Source organism: Artibeus jamaicensis, unplaced genomic scaffold (assembly GCF_021234435.1).
Source record: "Artibeus jamaicensis isolate MK-2021 breed Jamaican fruit bat unplaced genomic scaffold, CSHL_Jam_final contig_233, whole genome shotgun sequence".
Lineage (NCBI taxonomy): Eukaryota > Metazoa > Chordata > Mammalia > Chiroptera > Phyllostomidae > Artibeus > Artibeus jamaicensis.
The window spans coordinates 62452276-62471177 of NW_026521486.1; the positions used below are offsets into that span (position 1 = coordinate 62452276).

At 42.6% G+C, this 18902-nt stretch overlaps 1 protein-coding gene across 7 annotated transcripts in view; it reads right to left on the minus strand.

Annotated features, from left to right (window-relative positions):
• GRIP1 (glutamate receptor interacting protein 1) overlaps window positions 1–18902 on the minus strand; it is a 661834-nt gene that overhangs the window by 155627 nt on the left and 487305 nt on the right. For all 7 annotated transcript variants that reach the window (XM_037136010.2, XM_037136013.2, XM_037136011.2 and 4 more), the window contains exon 3: window positions 2342–2477. In XM_037136010.2, the coding sequence (XP_036991905.2) occupies window positions 2342–2477 (136 nt within the window). The remainder of the gene's footprint in view (window positions 1–2341; window positions 2478–18902) is intronic.

The following is an 18902-nucleotide window of genomic DNA, read 5'->3' on the forward strand; positions in this document are numbered from 1 at the left end:
GCAAAATAGGGAATGTCCTGTCAGTGGACACCTCCTCGCCACAGGCCCGGCAGACTCAATTTTCTGCTTTCCTTTCATGGTTATTCCTGCAGGGGCCATGTAGCAGAACTCCCTGCGCCCTGGGGTCTGGTTGGCTCCTGACGGTGGGAATACCGTCCTGGCGAATGAGAGCTTCAACAGATCCCTTCTATGCATGCTACTGTTGACCTTTAGAAGTCCTGTGCTGAGCCCTAAACTGAAAGGTTGGGGGTTTGATTCTCAGTCAGGGCATCTGCCTATGTCATGGGTTCATCTCTGGTTGGGGTGCATATGACAGGCAACCAATCAATGTTTATCTTTTGCATTGATGTTTTTCTCCCTCTCTCCCTACCTTCCCCTCTCTGTAAACCTGTCCTCGGGTGAGGAAGAAAAAAAAGTCCTGCTCTGGGTCTGCTGCTGCCTCGGATTTTCCCCCTAATCCTTTGTCTCTTCTATTTTTAAAGGGCACCATGAAACAAAATACAGAGAATTGTTTTCCATTGCTTTGCCCATAAAGTTTGGTTCTCTGGGAGGTAATTATCCAGCTCCTGGACCCAGCAGGACTTTTCTCTTTCTTCCCATTCTCTCTCGCTTCTGCCATCTGTCTTTTGAACATGTCTTTCAATATCTTCACTGAGAATTTGCTAAGAGCATCGGCTTATTTTGCTTTTTATTGCTTACAACATGAGCGATAAAGGAGAATATTGGTGAGGAAGAAGTTATACTAGCAATACCGGGTTTCAGTGACCTTCTTGTCTCGCTTCACCACAACAGAACCCTAGGTACTTTTGGGCTTTCAGTCTAACTCTACTTCTAAGCCAAGAGCGAGCAGCAAGACAAATGACAGAACTTAAAATCTGTGTCACTGATAAGGACCTTCAGTACTGTTTTCTCCCCAAACAGCAATGCCTAATTCACTTATTTTACACGAGTCCAGCTCCGATCATTCCTTTTTCGGCGAGCCTTCCTAATCCACCACAGCCTGCAGTACATCCTGTCACTGTTGCCTTGGGTTTCCTGATGCTCGCTGGGCAACTTGACTGCCTACCACTCTGTGACTACTCTTATGCAGTCGCTTTTCGCTATTATGCAATGCTATTATTGCTCCCACGCTCTTCATGTTTTTTACTCCACATTTCCCTTAATAGGCTATAAGCCCCCATTGAGTGGCGATCTTATTTATAATCACTTTGGTTTATTACCTATAAAATGTCAGTGCCTTAAACAATGAATATTTGGTGATTGATAACACTCAATGTAATTGGCCCAGCACTACTTTTAATTACAGCATTAGTACAACTGCAAATGGCAGTTCCTCCCTACTCCCACCTGCTTCATGGGCGGAGGCCCTGGAGACACATGCGGCCCAAGCATCACGGAGGGGCCATGACTCCTATAAAAGAAAGGAGGCTGTGGGTGTGGAAAGACGTCTCTCAGAATTGCCTGAAGAAAGGAAATTAAGCTGCTCGTGTTGACATCAGCTTGTTTTATAAGTACCTCGAATCATGGAGCAATCTTTTGGATTAAGCTTATAAATTAATTGTACAAACTGGTTCGCCATAGGTAGTAATCATCATTTCAAATGATGATTTATAAGGCAAGAACTCTGAAGCTTAATTTGTGACTGTGTGGGCAAGAGCACGGGTATCCAGGATTTAAGGTACATCAACCTTACTTTTAATGAGACCTGGCCAGCCTGTCCCTGGTTTCTAAGGTGAGTTTGGAACCTGTCTGCAAAGCAGGCCCACCCTGCCCAGCATCTAAGACACGCTGCCTGTGGTGACGACACGCACAATTTGCAGCTCATTGGAACAGGCACAAATGAAACCTCTTCATCTAAGCCTTCTGTTCTTTGGAAAATCACTTCTTTGTCTTGATGAAAAGGGAAATCTCACAAGTAGGAGAGTAGAGAAGATGCTAGGAAAGCAAAACTGCTACTTAGAGGTTCGGCACTGGGCCCAGTCAGGCCCTCGATGATGGTTCCAGATGTACGTGTTATATGGGTCGTCTGTTCTGCAGGTACATGATCAGTGTCTCTTCCTACCGCAGCCCTTCTGTGTTCAGTGGCACGTTTGGGGACTAGAGCCATACAGGTGTTTTAAGATTAAAATCTTATGAGGGTCTGGCTGTTCCTGAGATGGTCTTCCTGGTGACTTCGGCACAGGCCGGAAAAACTGTATTTCTGACACATGCCCCAACTGTGCTTCTGGCCAGCAGGGGCAACTGTCATTTATTTACTAGTGACCTCTTCTGACGGAGCTTTGATTTCTGGATTCATTACCCTCAGTGGCCCCCTTTCCACACTCCCCCAAGAAGTGGTTACCTAGCAGCGATTCCTCCTTGTCGCAGATTAGATACTCTTGGCTTGCCATCCTTGTCAACTCCTCCTGACACCGTCAGGCCGAGAGTGGTGCCTTCCTTCTTCATCAGCTCAACGACGGTGGAGCCTTTGAATTCCTCTGTTTAAAAAAAAGAAAAGCATTTGCCTCATGAAATAAGATCAGAAGCACAAGGTGTTGGGGAACTGACGCCTCCCCGTGAACTCTTCCTACTTTTTCTTTTACGTGAAAAGATCTGTGACCTCTTTTCATTGCAATTTGCAGAGTATCTCATAAAGATTGCATGCAGATATTCCATTATAGATTATTAAAATGGGTACCAGTGGGACAGTTCATTCTAATTTCACAATACAGAGTCAGACATAGCTTACATACAAATGATAATACTTGCCCTTTATTTCCTGCCATTCTGAAGTGACTTTTTCTGGTTTCTCTCCTTGTAACTCCGAAGAGAACAAGGGAGAGCTGTAAAAGCAGGGGCTAGCACATTTAAAAATAATAGTACAAGTGAATATAGTATAGCAGTAGGGTCCAAGTTCATGTTACATTTCACCCAATGGAGAGAGCTTTGTACAGGTTTGAGAAAAACAGTATTGATTCTCTACTTCTCCCAACCCATCCTTTGGAAAACAAGGTACAATGGCTCCACGTAACGACTAGCACGACTTCTTACAAAATGTGACACAAAGCAGGTTTGGTCCTCAGAAACCTGGTAATTGCTGCGAAGTCCTCATTCTCTGCACATAAAAAATTTTAAGTCTTACAGATCCTGTGGGGATAATGTCTACATACTAAGAGGGAACCCAAATCCCATTGTTTGATTCCAGGCACAACTGGAGGTAAGAAGACTTTAAGAAATCCTTCCTTTCAGAAATAAAAATGAGTCATGTCAATATTCACGAGTCCAGGGGCTGGTTACGACAAACACTGCGTCACCACCCTCTGTGATGTTATCCCCTCCTCTGCACACGCACTTTCTGGGTAGGGATGGGGAGAGTGAACCGCGTTCCACCTCTTCCTAAATCAGGTTGTGATTTTCAGCTGTCATGCACTTCTAGGACATGAAAAACACTATTCAAATGGCAAGAACAGACTTTCTTTTTCAAGGTCAAAAAGCCCAAACAGATTGTTTGCACACCTCTGCTCCTTCCTTAATTACATATAACACAGTTAATTATTTAAAAAATCTCTATGAATGCTTATTATAAGGATTTTAAAGTTGTTGTTGCTGGTATACTATTCCATCTGCCAATGAAAAGAAATCGAATTATGCTGGGGAAGGAAATAATCTCTCATCTGATCAGATAATAAGAACAGAGTATCGTGGATGGGAAAGGAGGCAAGTGGGGGCAGGAACAGGTCACTGACTGCCTCGGTGACATTCGGAATGTCATTCCAGGCAGGGCTTTTGAGAAGGCCAGGTCCTGCGACCTCAGCACCCAGCACACGTCTTTTCATGGCAGTTTCGTGACACTGCATCTGTGAGCTGCCATTGCCCTTTAAAGCAGAAGCCAAGGAGGAGTTTATGAGTGTGAGTGTTGTCAGCTTCATTTACTACACTTTGTGTGAGAACACATAATGGTCGAAATTCAATAATCAAAATTCTTGTCAAGTATGCAGAGCACAGAGACTTTTATATCATTTGCCAGATGCATTTGTAACAAAGTCCATTGGGTGTGCATTTTACCCGTCCCCTTAAAACACAGCGAAATACCCCCCCCCCATACATCCCATAAAAACATACATAGGCCCAACTGATGTTTGCAGAGATCAACTTAACAACTCCCCCTATAAATCCTTCTTGGCAGAAGACTAGGTATAAACCACTTAAGAAAATAAAGCTGATAATTAAAGTAATGGAAATTACATAATAGATGATAACTATTCACAGTACAGAGACATAATGGGCCCCACAATTTTGTCCAACAAAAGATTTTTTAAAAAATTTTATTTATTTATCTTTAAAAGGGAAGGGAAGGAGAGAAGGAGAGAAATATCAATGTATGGTTGCTTCTGGTGCATCCCCTGCTGGGAACTGGCCTGCAACCCAAGCATGTGCCCTGACTGGGAATCGAACCGCAATTGTCTGGTTCACAGGCCCACGCTCAATCCACTGAGCTACACCAGCCAGCGCCGAACAAAAGAATTCTTTGCATTTTCTTAAAATATGTAGTCTGATCCTGTATATTAAAACATTTGATAATAGACCTTAACTAGAAAGGTTGGAAGCATAGTTTTTTTTAAACATTTTATTTATTTATTTTTAGAGGGGAAGGGAAGGAGAGAGGGAGAGAAATATCAATGTGTGGTTGCCTCTCATGCATCCCCTGCTGGGAACTGGCCTGCAACCCAGGCGTGTGCCCCGACTGGGAATTGAACCACCATCCTCTGATTCGCAGGCCCGTGCTCAATCCACTGAGCTACACCAGCCAGGGCAGAAGCATAGTTTTTAACAGCCCGTCTTAGAGGTCAGTCAGAAATGTGCCAAAAGCAACTATGAAATAACAATACTCATGAAGGGAGAAGTTTCAATTCATAAGAACTCCATTCCATTCAGGTTTTCAAAAATATGTTTCTTGCATGAAATGAGAACCATTATATAGGTGCGGTCTCATATGGTATAGACAACAGAGTTTTCTTCAGAAGGAACCCAGGTCACTCTCAGGCTTCTGGCTGAACCCTAAAAATCTAGAAAAGCTCCATTTCGTTAGTTGAATTTGGTCTCTGTTCAAATATGAATCCCCCTGAACTTTTTAAACTGGTAATAGTCAACTACTCTCCTATTTAAAAATATTTCTAATCTTTCCCCAAGAGCTAGTTTTAATAACATAAAAGATAGAAAATATTCATGCACCAGTTAATTGAGTTATTTGTGCGTTCATTGATTTAAGCATTTACTGAGTGCCGACTGTGAGCTCGACGATCACACCCAAAGATGAAAGAATTCTGAGATGCTTACAACCTATTCACAGAGGCAAATGATTCAGAAACCAGCAGGCCACAGTGTGGGTTGTGAAGGGCCCAGAGGAGAGGGTCCCGGCAACAATGTACGCTGAAGGCTTACTCTTCCAAGTGCAACATTCCTGTCACAACTGTGTCTTCTGTTTAATCTGTCTGCCCTTACAGATCAGGATTAGCAAAGCAAAACAGACCAAAGGAGAAATCTACATCAGGCAAAACTCAAGAGTAAAGATAAAATATTGTTGCAAAGAAATGCACTGAATCACATGAATGTTAACTGCCAATAAAGCAGCTCTAGTCTCTGAAGGATTGACTAAATTTTTTATGGGAATTTCTGAAGGGGGTAGGAGAAAAGAAGCAGTTTGCAGAGGCAGGAACATGCTTGTGGAGTTTGTTTTCAGCTAACCTGCAGTCTCTACTAGATTAATCAATCATTTTATATCTTTTGTGGTGTTTAATATTTGCATAATGATTTAATGGCAGAGAGAAATGAAGACAGATGCATTCATTTGCATGAGTTCCATTTCACATCAAGTCCTACTAAACCAAGTTCTGCAGCAAAACAGTGGAACTTGGGCAAGTCGATACATAGGGGAATTTCTTGTTTGTGATTTAAATTGCAAACATTGCTTTCTGAATCAAGAGCACCATGTAGCAAAGACTGTGGACTCTCCAAATTAGCAAGCAACACAGAGGTCAGTTGATGCTTGGCTGGCAAGGACTAAGATGGTTCTGGATTTGATGGTTTCCTCAGTCACTATATTTAGTTATCTCAGGAAAATTTTACAGGCTTACATCTGTACGGGTACTCACTCAGCATAATCGACAAGAAGCTCACTGACAGAAGGGGATGTAGGTGTTTGCTGTTTTTCTTTGAGTGTGTAATTCAATACTCTAATTGCTAAACTCCAGCAAGTTTTAGGAAAAATAAGAATAATGCCTGTTGAAAGCAAGAGAATCCTGAAAAAAATCTTGCAGACAAATAAAACAATTTAATAACATATTAATAGATGGTTACAAAATTAATATGCAAAAAATCATAGACTTTATATAAACATATCACAGCCAGTTAGAAGTTATCATAGAAGGAAAAAACATCTATAATACCCCAAAAGTTAAATCTCTGAGAAAAAAATTGATGAAAAATGTATAAGATTTATATGAATAAAACTTTAAAACGAGTCTAAGGGATATACGATCAGAATAAATGGAAAGGCACCCATTCCTTCATTCAATAAAAATGGAGCACTTGCTACAGACATTGTTCTAGGCTTTGGAGACACAGGCCTGCACAAAATGGAGAAAAAGCCTTCATCTAAAAACTAATATTCCAGTGGCTAGCATAACCCAACACCAGCAGGACAATCCACCTTAAATGAATCCATAAACTTCACAATATCGATAACAATATTCATAGGATTTTTGGTGGGCACAAGCTATATTTTACAGTAGTACAAAAGCGGAACATGAACCCTTGCAGACATTCTGTGAACAGTGTTCCCTGAGCACGGCAGCTTGCTGTTTAATGTTGCTCTGAAAAAATATGGACAGCCTACGCGTGAAGCCTACCTGAATCAGGTAATGGAGTTATGACTAAACTATCAATTGTAACGCCCTCAAGAGAGATTATAAAAAGATCCACACATCACGGAAGCAGGAGCCTGGGGTGGGGAGGCAAAACCTCTGCCCCCAAACACTGGTCAGAGTCTACAACTGTTTAGCTGTACAAAAAATAATAATAATAAAGAAAAACAGAGAAGCATAGTGCACTCAAAACCCATATTAGACCATTTTAGTGTTTTGTAATACTGTTTTACACGAAATAAAGGTACGGCATGATAATCATAGTTTGTTCTGTGAAACTCTCAGTGTGTGAAGATTCTTACCTCATTGCTTATTTTAAAAGTATAATTAGCCTTAGACCAGAAAATGGGAGTTACCTCTAAGTTTCGAAGTTCCCTTGAATTCAGGGGCTACATGCGTAAGGAATGACAAAGTGGACACTTGTAAAAACAGTTCTGACAGTGGAGAGACAGACAATAAATGATGATTACAACCAAGAGTGATAAGGGCTATGACAGAGTCAGTAGACAGAGGCCTGTCATGTTCCAAGCTGGGAGGATCCCCCATTGGGCAGGGTAAGTAGGGGGTGCTGGACAGTTCCCTGGAGGAGTTATCATGGAGCGCAGCCTTGAAGACAGACTCGCTCAGCAAATGTGGGGGTGGGGGGCAGTGTTAAAGGCCGAGGAACAACACAGGCCATTTACTGCACAGGTTCTGCCAAGTGCAAGTCCATTCTTTTTTTAGAAAATATTTTATTTATCCATTTTTAGAGAGAGAGGAAGGGAGGGAGAAAGAGAGAAAGAGAAACATCAATGTGTGGTTGCCTCTTGCATGCCCCCTGCTGGGGACCTGTCCACAACCCAGGTATGTGCCCTGACTGGGAATTGAACTGGTGACTCTTTTGTTTGCTGACCAGCGCTCAATCCACTGAGCCACACCAGCCAGGGCTGCAAGTCCATTCTTGATCTTAGGGGAAAACCATTCAGTGTTTCATCATTAAACCTGTTAGTGTTCAGGTTTTTGTAGATACTCTTTATCAAGTTGAGGAAGTTCTCCTCTATTCCTGTTTTTCTGAAAGTTTTTAAAATCATGAATGAGTTTGAATTTTCTCAAATATTTTTGAGAAAATATTGATTGATACAATCATGTTACTTTTTTTATTAGTCAGACAATATAGAGGATTGCATTGATTAATTTTCTAATATTAAACCGATCTTGCATTTCTCAAGTAATCTTCACTTGTTCATGGTATATAATTCTTTTTATATATAACTGAATTCTATTTGCTAATATTTTGTTAAGGATTTTTTTTTGCATCTACATTCATGAGGGACATAACTTGCAGCTTTCTTCTTGTACTGTCTTTGGTTTTGGTGTCAGGCTAATAATACCAGCTTCAGGCTAATAATACCAGCTAATAAGATAAAATGGGAAATGCATTTCTTCCTCTTCTATTTTATGGAAGAGAGTGTGTAGAATTGGTGTTTATTCTCTTTAAACATTTGGTATAATCTTTCAATGAAAAATTTTATTTCTTCTTTGTTTAAATGTGCAATTGAGAACATTTCTTTAATAGTTCCAGAGCTATTCAATATCTATTTCATGTTGCATAAGTTCTGGCAGATTGTGCTCTTCAAGGAATTGGCCCATTGCAATTGGATGAAAATCCTTGCAGGTAAGAGACTGGGTATTGGTATACCTTTAAAGCACCCATGTGACCCTAACACATGGTCAGGATTGAGAGACACTGACTTAGGGTTTGCTGCAGAAGCAAAGACAGGTGGAGAAGAGTCTGGGAAGCAAACCAAGAAGTACTCAGATTGAGTTTTAGGAAAAGCTTAGCCTGTTACTAGTGTAGTGGATTTGGTGATGATGATAAGAAGTTTCGGAGAGAAAGGCATTAGATTTGGGCCGAGGTGAACCTTTAATAAGGCCACTGCAGTACTATAGTGTGTTAATTAAGTTTCGCTAGGTTGTGTCAACACAGCCAAAAGTGAACAATGGCTCAACCACAACAGAAGTGGATTCTGCTCATGTGCAAGTCTGAGCTGGTGCTCCTGAGCAGCAGCCAGCTGACCTCCACACAGGGGTCCAGGGATCTACTGCCTTTTCCATGCATGACTCTGTTGTCACGTAGAGTTCTGGTTTGCAAACTGTGCCCTAAGGTGCCTCAGGGCTCCATAGTGACCTCACCACACCACCACGGACCATTCAAAATTTCTGAGGGAAATACAGCTGTACTCAGTACTTGGTAACTGTTGGACATAACACCACTGACTAGCTGGAAGCAATTTCTTTTAAACCCCATCTTTGCAAAGCTGGATTTTGGGTGGTTGCTGTGATAAGATAAAAAACAAAATCCGTGTGGAACAGAAAATGAAGTTGTAATATTTAATTTGATTTGAAGGTTTGAGACATTGTGCAATGCCCAACAAATACACACATACCATCACCGAATGTTTTCATATGTAATTGAAATGATTAATTCATATGTATTTTTCAAGTGGTTACTAAGTGGTTAGGATATAATTATGCACTATAGTGTTTAGACCTAACTACTAACTGAATAGAACTGTTGACATTTCACTTGGCCTAGAAGTACTGTGCAAAGATTACTGACATACCTAAGGGCTCCTCGAACTGCGAAAGTTTGGAGACTTCTGCTCAGCACGTCATTCTTAGCAGAAGTCTGCTCATCTGCATTCAGCTGGTGAGAAGAGAAGAGAGCTCTCTTACACAACACCACTCGCCTCCTTCTGTTCCCATCCCAAGGACAGGAACTTGCTGCCTGTCCACACCTAACCGCAAGGGAGGCTAAGAATTGGACGGTAGACAGATGTTGCGGCAATAGGCTAGGGAGGATTTCTGGGGGACCAGCAGACAACCCATGAGAGACTGAAATGTGCCAGTGGCTATTAGGATGCCATGGGCTCCATAGTGCGGGGGTCCCCAACCTCCAGGCTGTGGACCTGTACCAGACGGGGCCTGTTAGGAACCAGGCCACCCTGCAGGAGGTGAGCTTGAATGTGATGTGCCTGAATCACCCTGAACCCATCCCCCGACTCCAGTCCATGGAGAAGTTGTCTTCCATGAAACTGGTCCCTGGTGCCAAAAAGGCTGGGAATCACTGCCATATTGTATAGGAAGGCCTGCCCTGAGTTACAGACCAATCAGTGTGTGTGTGTGTGTGTGTGAGGGGGGTAGGGTGAAGGGCTATGAAAAACAAGAGGACCTGAAGATGTCTGGATTGTTTGTTTGGGGGATATTGACATCAGTCACTAAGAAAAGGAATCTGAAAAATGAGAGAAAGTTTGTGTTGTTGAGACGCATTGGAGGGGAGCAGTTGCGTCATATGCTGTCATATAGGGAGAAACTGAATGAGATTTAAGTATCAGGGGAAAGCCTAGTCTTAGCATAGTTTCATCACACCCCAAACAAAGTGAGGGGTCTGTAAAATCCTCACCCCATGGCTATAACATAAAAGAGAAAATGCATTTTAAAGCCACTACCATAGGCATACTCAGCAAAATAGTCATTGGTGAAACTCTACTTTAAAAATAAATTCTCACCTGAGGATATATTTATTGATTTTAGAGAGAGAAGAAGGTAGGGAATGAGAGAGAGACATTATTTGTTTGCTTCCCTCATGTGCCATGACTGAGGATGAAACCTGCAACCTAGGTACCGTATTTTTAGGACTATAAGACACACCTAGGTTTTAGAGAAAAATAGAAAAAAAATTTTGAAGCAAAAAATGTGATAAAATATTTAATGACATAAGTAACACAATATTTTATCAATAATGCAAACTACATTGGACTATAAGATGTACCCCCTTTCCTCCCAAACTTGGGGGGTGAGTCCCATAGCCTGAAAAATATGGTATGTGCCCTGATGGATATTGTGCCCATGACATTTTGGTGAACAGGATGATACTCCAACTAACTGAGCCACCTGGCCAGGGAGAAGCTCTTGATTTCTTGATGTTTCATTAACTACATAGACTTTAAAAAAATCATAAACAGTGAAGTAGAAATATTATTGATAAAAACTTGACACAGTAAGCCACAAATTTAAAATGCTAGGGACAGAGATAGTGCTTTGGTCCCTCTGTACCTGCAGTGCCTAGAATTGTGCGCAGCAGAGTCGCGGGTGCTTCCTTTAACTGCTGAGAAACGAGCCATCGGTCTCAACACAGGGAACTATGACTGGGCAGTAGGCATTGACTTGTGGCAAACAGAGTTATTGCTGGATGGTGCAGCAGCAAAATGATAAAGCAGCAGAATTTGAACAGGAGCAGACCTATGCCCCTAAGCTTCTTTGGCTGATTATGTTTTACCATTGCCTTGGTAAGTGGGATTGAGGCTCACATCAGAATCCTTTAGCTATGTCTGGGTATGACTTCTGGAGAGAATATAATTGCTCACACTACAATTTTATCTGTGTATGGCTGTTAGTTGGTGCCACTGGAAAGTTTATGCCCCTCAGGAAATGAACGGATGCTTTTTCCAATACTCATTTCAAATTCCTCCTAACATCCTCTGGTTCAGCAAAGCTGCAGGGCACAAGGCTGCATTCTGGTGATGAACGGCTGCCCCTGCAGTCTCCCACGCTAGCGGAGGAAGGTCTTCTGGCACTCTCCAGCTTTACGTGGAGACGCGAGAGACCTACCAGAATCTCACTCGTCCCCAGGGAATCTGAGCATAAGTCAGACTAGTGGAAGGGCTTTATAACAGGTAAATATTACCTGGCACAAATGGCCGTGGGAAACAAAATTATGATCAGTATTTATCTCACACAGTGATGGGGAGGACTGGATTAATAGCTGTGCGATTCTTAGAGCACCTTAAGAGAAGGAGGATATACAAATATGCAGTAGCAAATATAAAAATTTGAGACCCTTGAGAGTATGTAATATATAGAGCAGGACTTTTATTTTTAAATATTTCATTTATTCCTTTTTAGGGAGAGGGGAAGGGGCAGAGAGAAGGAGAGAAACGTATATGTGTAGCTGCTTCTTGCACACTCTTCACTGGGGACCTGGCCCACAACCCAAGCATGGGCCCTGACCGGGAATCATACTGGTGACCCTTTGGTTCACAGGCTGTGTGCTCAACCCACTGAGCCACACCCGCCAGGCTTATAGAGCAGGATTTTTAAAAGTATAACAAAGATACAGACTCTTGGTGTAACTGATTCAGATACCATAGGTCTCCTAAAGCATCAAGAGAAAAAGTCACTCCTTTTAAAATATGGTAATACTAGAATTCCTTCAGTTTTCTGCTTCTCAAAAAAATGATTTAATTGTCAAAATAATTAAGCTTCCAGTGTCACAATATAGTAACAAGTTTTTAAAGTTTTTCTGGTCTTAATTTCCTTATCTCTAAAATAGGCAAATAACAGTACCTACCCTTAGAGTATCGCAAAGATTAACTGATAAAATTCTTACAAGGAACTTACTGTAGTACTAGTCACATAGCGAATGTTCAATGTTATACATTAGCCGTGGTATTATTATTATCATTTGAATATTGGAAAATTCCAGGTATTTAGATTGCCAATATTTTACTGCATTTTGATACATATAGAAGATAAAACAATTAGCAGTGGTGTTTAATGATTTTTAAAATCATACACTCCTTTAAGAATCTAATGAATCCCTGGGCCTTCTCCCTGGGAAAATTTTTGTACAATGCTTATGGGGAATTCACGGACACCCCGAGGGCCTTGAATCAGATTGGGTCTGAGCACACTGAAAATCAAAGCACAGCCTCCGTCAGGCCGACATCTATGATGTGTATGTCGGGTGGGGATCACAGAGGAGCAAACAGTGCCTACGGCTGTCAGTCACGTGTTCCCGCATAGTCACCTGAAGTGGAAGTAGAACCGTGGTCAGGAAACAGGAACCAGCTCACCTCGGAGAAACTTCCCTCCCTGAGCAGGACAGTGGTGGGTATTTCCATCTGACTCCATAAGGACCAGCAACTACTGGGGGTCCAGCCCTTGTACTCGCTTCAAGAGCCCCAGGCAATTTTCTTTTGGGCAAACCCTCCACCTGTGATTTTTTTACTTATAGGTGGTTGTAATCACATTTTCAATGTTGTTGATATGATTGAAACCTGGATTCTTCAAGTTAAACTTCAGCAATTGGCACAGCTAACTTGAAATTACTCTGTTCTCCTTGAGAACACTGAAATTCAGTGTTCTCCTTGAGAAATTAACTGCATTCCTATAGCTAGTTGTGAACCTGTTTGGTCCAAAAATATTTTTGAGCATGTTCAGACTCTGTGCTAGTAAACTGCTGAGCAAATTAATGAGACATTGTGGGCAGGATTTTTTTGGATGTCTTTTTTTATATTGTTTTGGCCAGTATCTCATGTTGACTAACTACACATGAAAAATTAGAGTAGTGGTGCTAGGGTTAGAATAATAGGAGGGTCTGGTCTGGGAGTCCAGCTGAATGAGGGATGAGAGAGAGGTATGTCTTGTCCAGTTGGTGGGTGAGAAGAAAGGAACATTCCAGAAGTGAAGGAAGACCCCCTACAAGACAGACAGATGATAGGTGGGATCGCTCCTGCAGCTAGTAAGAGCTAGTCATCAGTGAGTTAGGTAGCTAAGCTAGTGCCCAAGTTAGGGGAGCTAAATATCACTTAGGGGCTGCTGCTTCTTCAAAGATAACTGAAAAGACAAAGGCTGGGATCCCGTTTGGCCTGTAGAGGAACGTGATGGAGTGACACCAACAGGTAGCTTGTCTGGACTGCAGCGAGCAGGCTGAAGGCAGGGAATAAGGGCCACACGGATGAAGGGAGGTAGGCCATGGGGATGGAGCCTGGAAGCCACTTCTGCACCATGCGCCACAATACCTTCACCAACCACCCAGAGCCCTGGGGAGGACATGAGTTGTGCTTCTGATTTGCCCAGGTAACCAAGCATGTACCTTGTGGACGCTCTGCCTGCCATGCATAAGTCCTGCTCCTGGCTGCTGATGCCCCATCCCTCCCCCTGATGGGCACTACCTGAGAGGCCATGTGGGGTTTCCAGGGTCCCTTTACTTAGGTTTTTGGTTCAGTTGCTCTCTGCCAGTGGGCCCTGAGAATGGGCAACTCACTTCATACAGGGACTAGGGCATGGGGGCGCCGTAGGGCTAATGGAGTGCTATGGGAATCTTCCCTGTCCCCCGACGGCTTGGGCCCAAGACAGCAACAGGAGGGCTGTCCCATACCTGAAACTAATATCAACCCAGGGGAACCAAGAAACTTGGTCTCTGGCTCGTTGCTCACTGCCTGAGACCTGCACTCGAATGGTGCACTGGCTTGCCTTCTCCATGGGCCACGTGACCTTAGCAGTCCTTAGAAGCTACATGGCCAATGGCGGAACCAGCTCCACCTGTAGCCTCCAGAAGAGAGCTTGAAGCCAGACAGCATCAGGAATGAACTAAGCCACCTGGATGACCACTCAGTAGTGCCTCAGGCTCCGGAGGATGGTACTTTAAAATGGAGCAGGAACCCTGGGCACTGCCTTTGGTTCTGGTCTTGCTGAGGATGGCCGGGTTTTGTCTGGGTTTTGTGGAAGAGATGAGCTTTGAGACGGGCAGTCTCCCCTTCTTCCAGCTCATTCAGCATCTGAACAAAAATGTCTTTCCTTTCCCACCAGCATCTACCTCTAGAGCTTCTTTTGGTGGCAGCGGGCAGCTGAACCACCTCTTGGTCTGGTAACAGGAGGATGAACTTCAACAAGAATTAGACTGAAATAATCAGAGCAAAACGGGATTTATGGCTGTACTTGCTGTGCCTCCTCCTTCCACGGACACCCAAGTACTGGGGAGTCTGGCATGAGTTGGAGAACCTGCCTGAATAGGGAAATTAAAACGAAGAAGTCCCCGCTATGTTTTAAGATTACACATCATTTTAAAAGCAGTTAATACTTTTAAAAATATTCTCACATCCATTACTGAATTCAACCTTCAGGACAATCCTGTGGAGAAGATATTACTCCCATTCTGTGGATCAGGAAACTAAGGTTGCAGATTTGCTAAGCAGAACTTTCTGTCTGTTTTAAGTACATGAAATTGCCTCCTCGTATAACTGAACGTTATCAGTTTTCAGAGTCATCATAAAGTAATTGCTCAACAATGGGCACATAAATGTGTAGATGCAATACTACTGAGAAAAGAGCTGAAAAATGAGTCCAGCCTCAGGCAGACTCCCAAGCCTCTAGGGTAACAGTAAATCAGTAAATCTGTCCTCATTTTGTTACAGGTGTCAGGGGCACTTATTTGACTTTCTCTTATTTTTACGAGACTTGATCCATTACTAATAAAGGAACAGATGGAAAAGTAATAGTGCAGTCACTGCAGATAACCAAGAGGCGAGGTGTCGGGGGAGCCCCAGGGACTCTCTCCGGAGAAGCTGGGCAGCCTGCTGCTGTGAGTGTGAGTTTTAACAGAGCCTCACGGAGGCCCTGCTGGAATTCAGAACTGGAGGGGGCTGTGCAGCCCACATCGGAGACAGCTCTCATGCCCCACTCCCAGCTTCCTCCACCCTGACAAGGGGGTGACCTTCTCTTGTGGCCTCTCTCCTGGCCAGCTCTTTTCTTCTGCTCCCCATAAGAAACAAGTTTGTCCTTGTCCCCAGGGAAAGACTCCCCACCAGGGTGAGCAGCGATAGAACTGGCAGACAAGTCAGTCATTACTATTTCCTCTCTGCTCAGTCCTTTATTTCAGTATCCCAATCACCGTATATAACATGACCTTACCCAATTGTCTTGCAGCCTCACTCTTGGAATGAAATGCATTAGTCCTTTCCATCCAGCCATCCATTCATCCATCCATCCTTCCATTGAATCTCTATTGATTATTTGCTAAATGCTAGGTTCCCTGATATCTAGCAATAAACAAAACAGAATTAGTTCCTCCCCTCAAGTAATTTGTATTCTAGTAAGAAATACAGATTTTAAGCATTTAAAAATCATAGCAAGTATGGGTTAGCAAAACAAAGCGTAAGGGATCTAGTCTGGGGCTAAGAAACAACTGCTTGAAAAGTATTTGTGACTGTTTCATTCTGTCCTGGAAAAACCAGCCATGCTGCCTTGGGCAAATCACTAACCCCTCTCTGGGTTAAAAGTACCCAGAGAACTAACTGGCTAAAAGTACGGTATTTCATTGAGTTCAAGTTGCCATCGCTTAAAAGGCATACCAATATTTTACTTAGCACTAAGATATGTTGCCAAGTATGTTACAACATAATGCTTCCTTATCACTAAGTTTAAAAAATGTTTTTCCTTATAAAATCACTCCAAGCACATACGTGGAGAGGAAAACTTAACTAAATGGGTTAAGGAAATCCCACATCCTCTTCACAACCACTTTCTGAACCAGTGCCACGGATGTCCATGTTCCTCTGCGTGGAGAGAACAGTGGCGGGGCAGGCTTCTTAGGGAATGCCCTGTTGCTGTCTCTTGGCCTTTCTTCCAAGCCGCTGAGACCTGTGGGGCAAGTTTTGATGCTTGTGTCTCTTTGATGTTGTGTGAAAGTGTCAACAGAATGTTTTAGACAACAATGCGTGCTCCTTCCGCAAGTGGTCCTTCAATGACTTATTGTCTGAAATTACTAGGAGTTCCAATTATCCAATCACATCGCCAGGAATTACAACCAAGTAAGGGCATGCACAGGCAGGAAAAGATGGCATCACAAACACTGCAGGTTCAAGAAAAACATATGATGAATTCTGGTTTCATGGTTGTTAAAATGCGGGGGGGGGGGGGCAATGGGTCTTTGAATAAATGAAGTACAGGATGTGCCTCCCAACTGAAGTTCTTAAGTACACAAGGGCAGGGGAGGCCAAGTGGGAGTAGCTCTAAGACCCTTGTCCCACCTTCAGCTACTCTTGTCTGTTCTCTTTAGTTCCTCTATGTAAGATTTTGTTTGCAAAGAGGTTCTTACTGTAAAAACAAACAAACAAAGTAAACCCCATGAGATGGCAGATTCGGCCAGTCCCAGCTCTGGCATTTGGTAAGCTTGTAATAATGAACAGGAGAAACTACTGACTCTTAAATTTCCAGGAATTTCACAACTATTGGCTTCTTTCAAAGCCTTGAGCGGGATCCTAACCATGTGTTCACAGGGCCACATGGTTTTTAAAATTTGAAAAATATTTTTTTGTGGTTTTAAAGAGCTGCCTCCTGTCACACTGTACAAGCTTAGGTGCCACAAAACCTAGCTCTTCCTTTGATAGCACCGTTCTACTTCTGTGTAGCACTGAACGTGTGGCTGACTAGCCGCATACATTTTTCCCACTTGATTCCCACAGAAACCAGGATCTTAAACATGAGAAGTCTGAATGAAGCCTTTCCAGGTTAGATGATTTGCTTAAAGACACCACAGCAGCCAAGTCATTTTGCTAGAACTTGAAATCAGGCCCTCTAACTCTAAATTCAATCTTTCTACTGTAGCATTCCAGTTAACCATGGGTTGTTGTGGCTTGAGAGTTGCTAAAGTGACTCTTCTCAAAAATTTTTCCATATTCTAATCAAAAGTTTTAACACTATTTTCTTTGACTTCTTGAGTGTAAGTACGAAACATTACAACAAATTGTGGTTCAAGTGGATTGTGAAAGTCACTTTCATACAACGGGCAAAAGAATATTTACTGGTTTGAATTGAGTTATTGACCTGCCAAACTCTCCTTTGGAAGGCCACACCAGGTCCAGAAAGTAACAGTTTTGTGTTGGAATTTGGGAGAAAGATGCCCTGCTGAACATCTAAAGAAAAGGCTTGCTTTTTTTGTTTGTTTAATCTTTGTTTAACCCAGTGATATGTGGACCCATAGGAACATATTTTTGTCATATCTGGAATATATATATATATATATATATATATAATTTCCTGAAAATATTACCTCTCTTTTTTCTATTGCCTATTTTCATTTAACAGATTCATCATGTGGCCTGAATACAATATCTACCCTTGTTGTCAAGCATGAACAGAGCAGCGAACAATTCCTTTTTAAAAGCACGATGCCCTACCAATGCCTTTATAAAATCCATTAAAGAATATCTCACCAAGCCCATGAGAGCATTACAATAATTGCTTCTCTTACCCAGGTGAGAAAAAAACATATCTGTCAACTAAAGAAGTGCAGAAGCAATTAACACCTCAACATTCTACTGGGAAATTGCTCCAATTAAAGAAATAGCAGGGATGCTTCATGGTTATTGTATTGCTAATATTTAGTTACTAGCATGGCTGCAGAATGCCTCAGTCATTCTCATCTACCCTCCCCAGTGCAGCAGGGCCAGTAGTTAATCAGGGTGTATTTGTGTACTGGCATGTGTGGCACATGTAGTTCTTTGGTCACATTTTTCGGAAGCTGAACGCACACATAGGGCTGGTATATACACAGATGAAATCAACATGGTAGGTAGGCCCTGGCTGGTGTGGCTCAGTGGACTGAGTGTTGGCCTTTGAACCAAAGGGTCGCCGGTTCGATTCCCAGTCAGGGCACATGCCTGGATTGTGGGCCAGGTCCCCAGTAGGGGGCGCACAAGAGGCAACCACACATTGGCATTTCTCTTCCTCTCTCCTTCCCCTCTGTCTAAAAATAAATAAATAAAATCTGAAAAAAAAAACATATGCACAGATGAATCAGCATGCAAGGCTACATGTACCTTACATCAGTAACTACTCAGGTACTAAAAGCACAACTGGAGTGTCTGCAACCACAATGAAACTGCCTTATCTGTCCTCTTCAAAGGCTGGGCCACTAAACAGAAAGTTTATATTTACCAAGCCTCTGTACAACCAGTGCAGGCACATGACTGAGCTGGGCAGTGAACACAGACAGATAAAAACCCTTGTTTATCAGCAGCAAGATCTAGATCTCTCTAGAAGTCCAATCCATCATCTTTGCCGCTTCAGGGAGACAACCAGTAATGTTATATACAGACTTTACTGAGTGCGGGCTGGGTATACAAACCAGATTAGGGTTTTGAGACACACAGAAGCTGAAAGTAGGGCCTGGGCTCC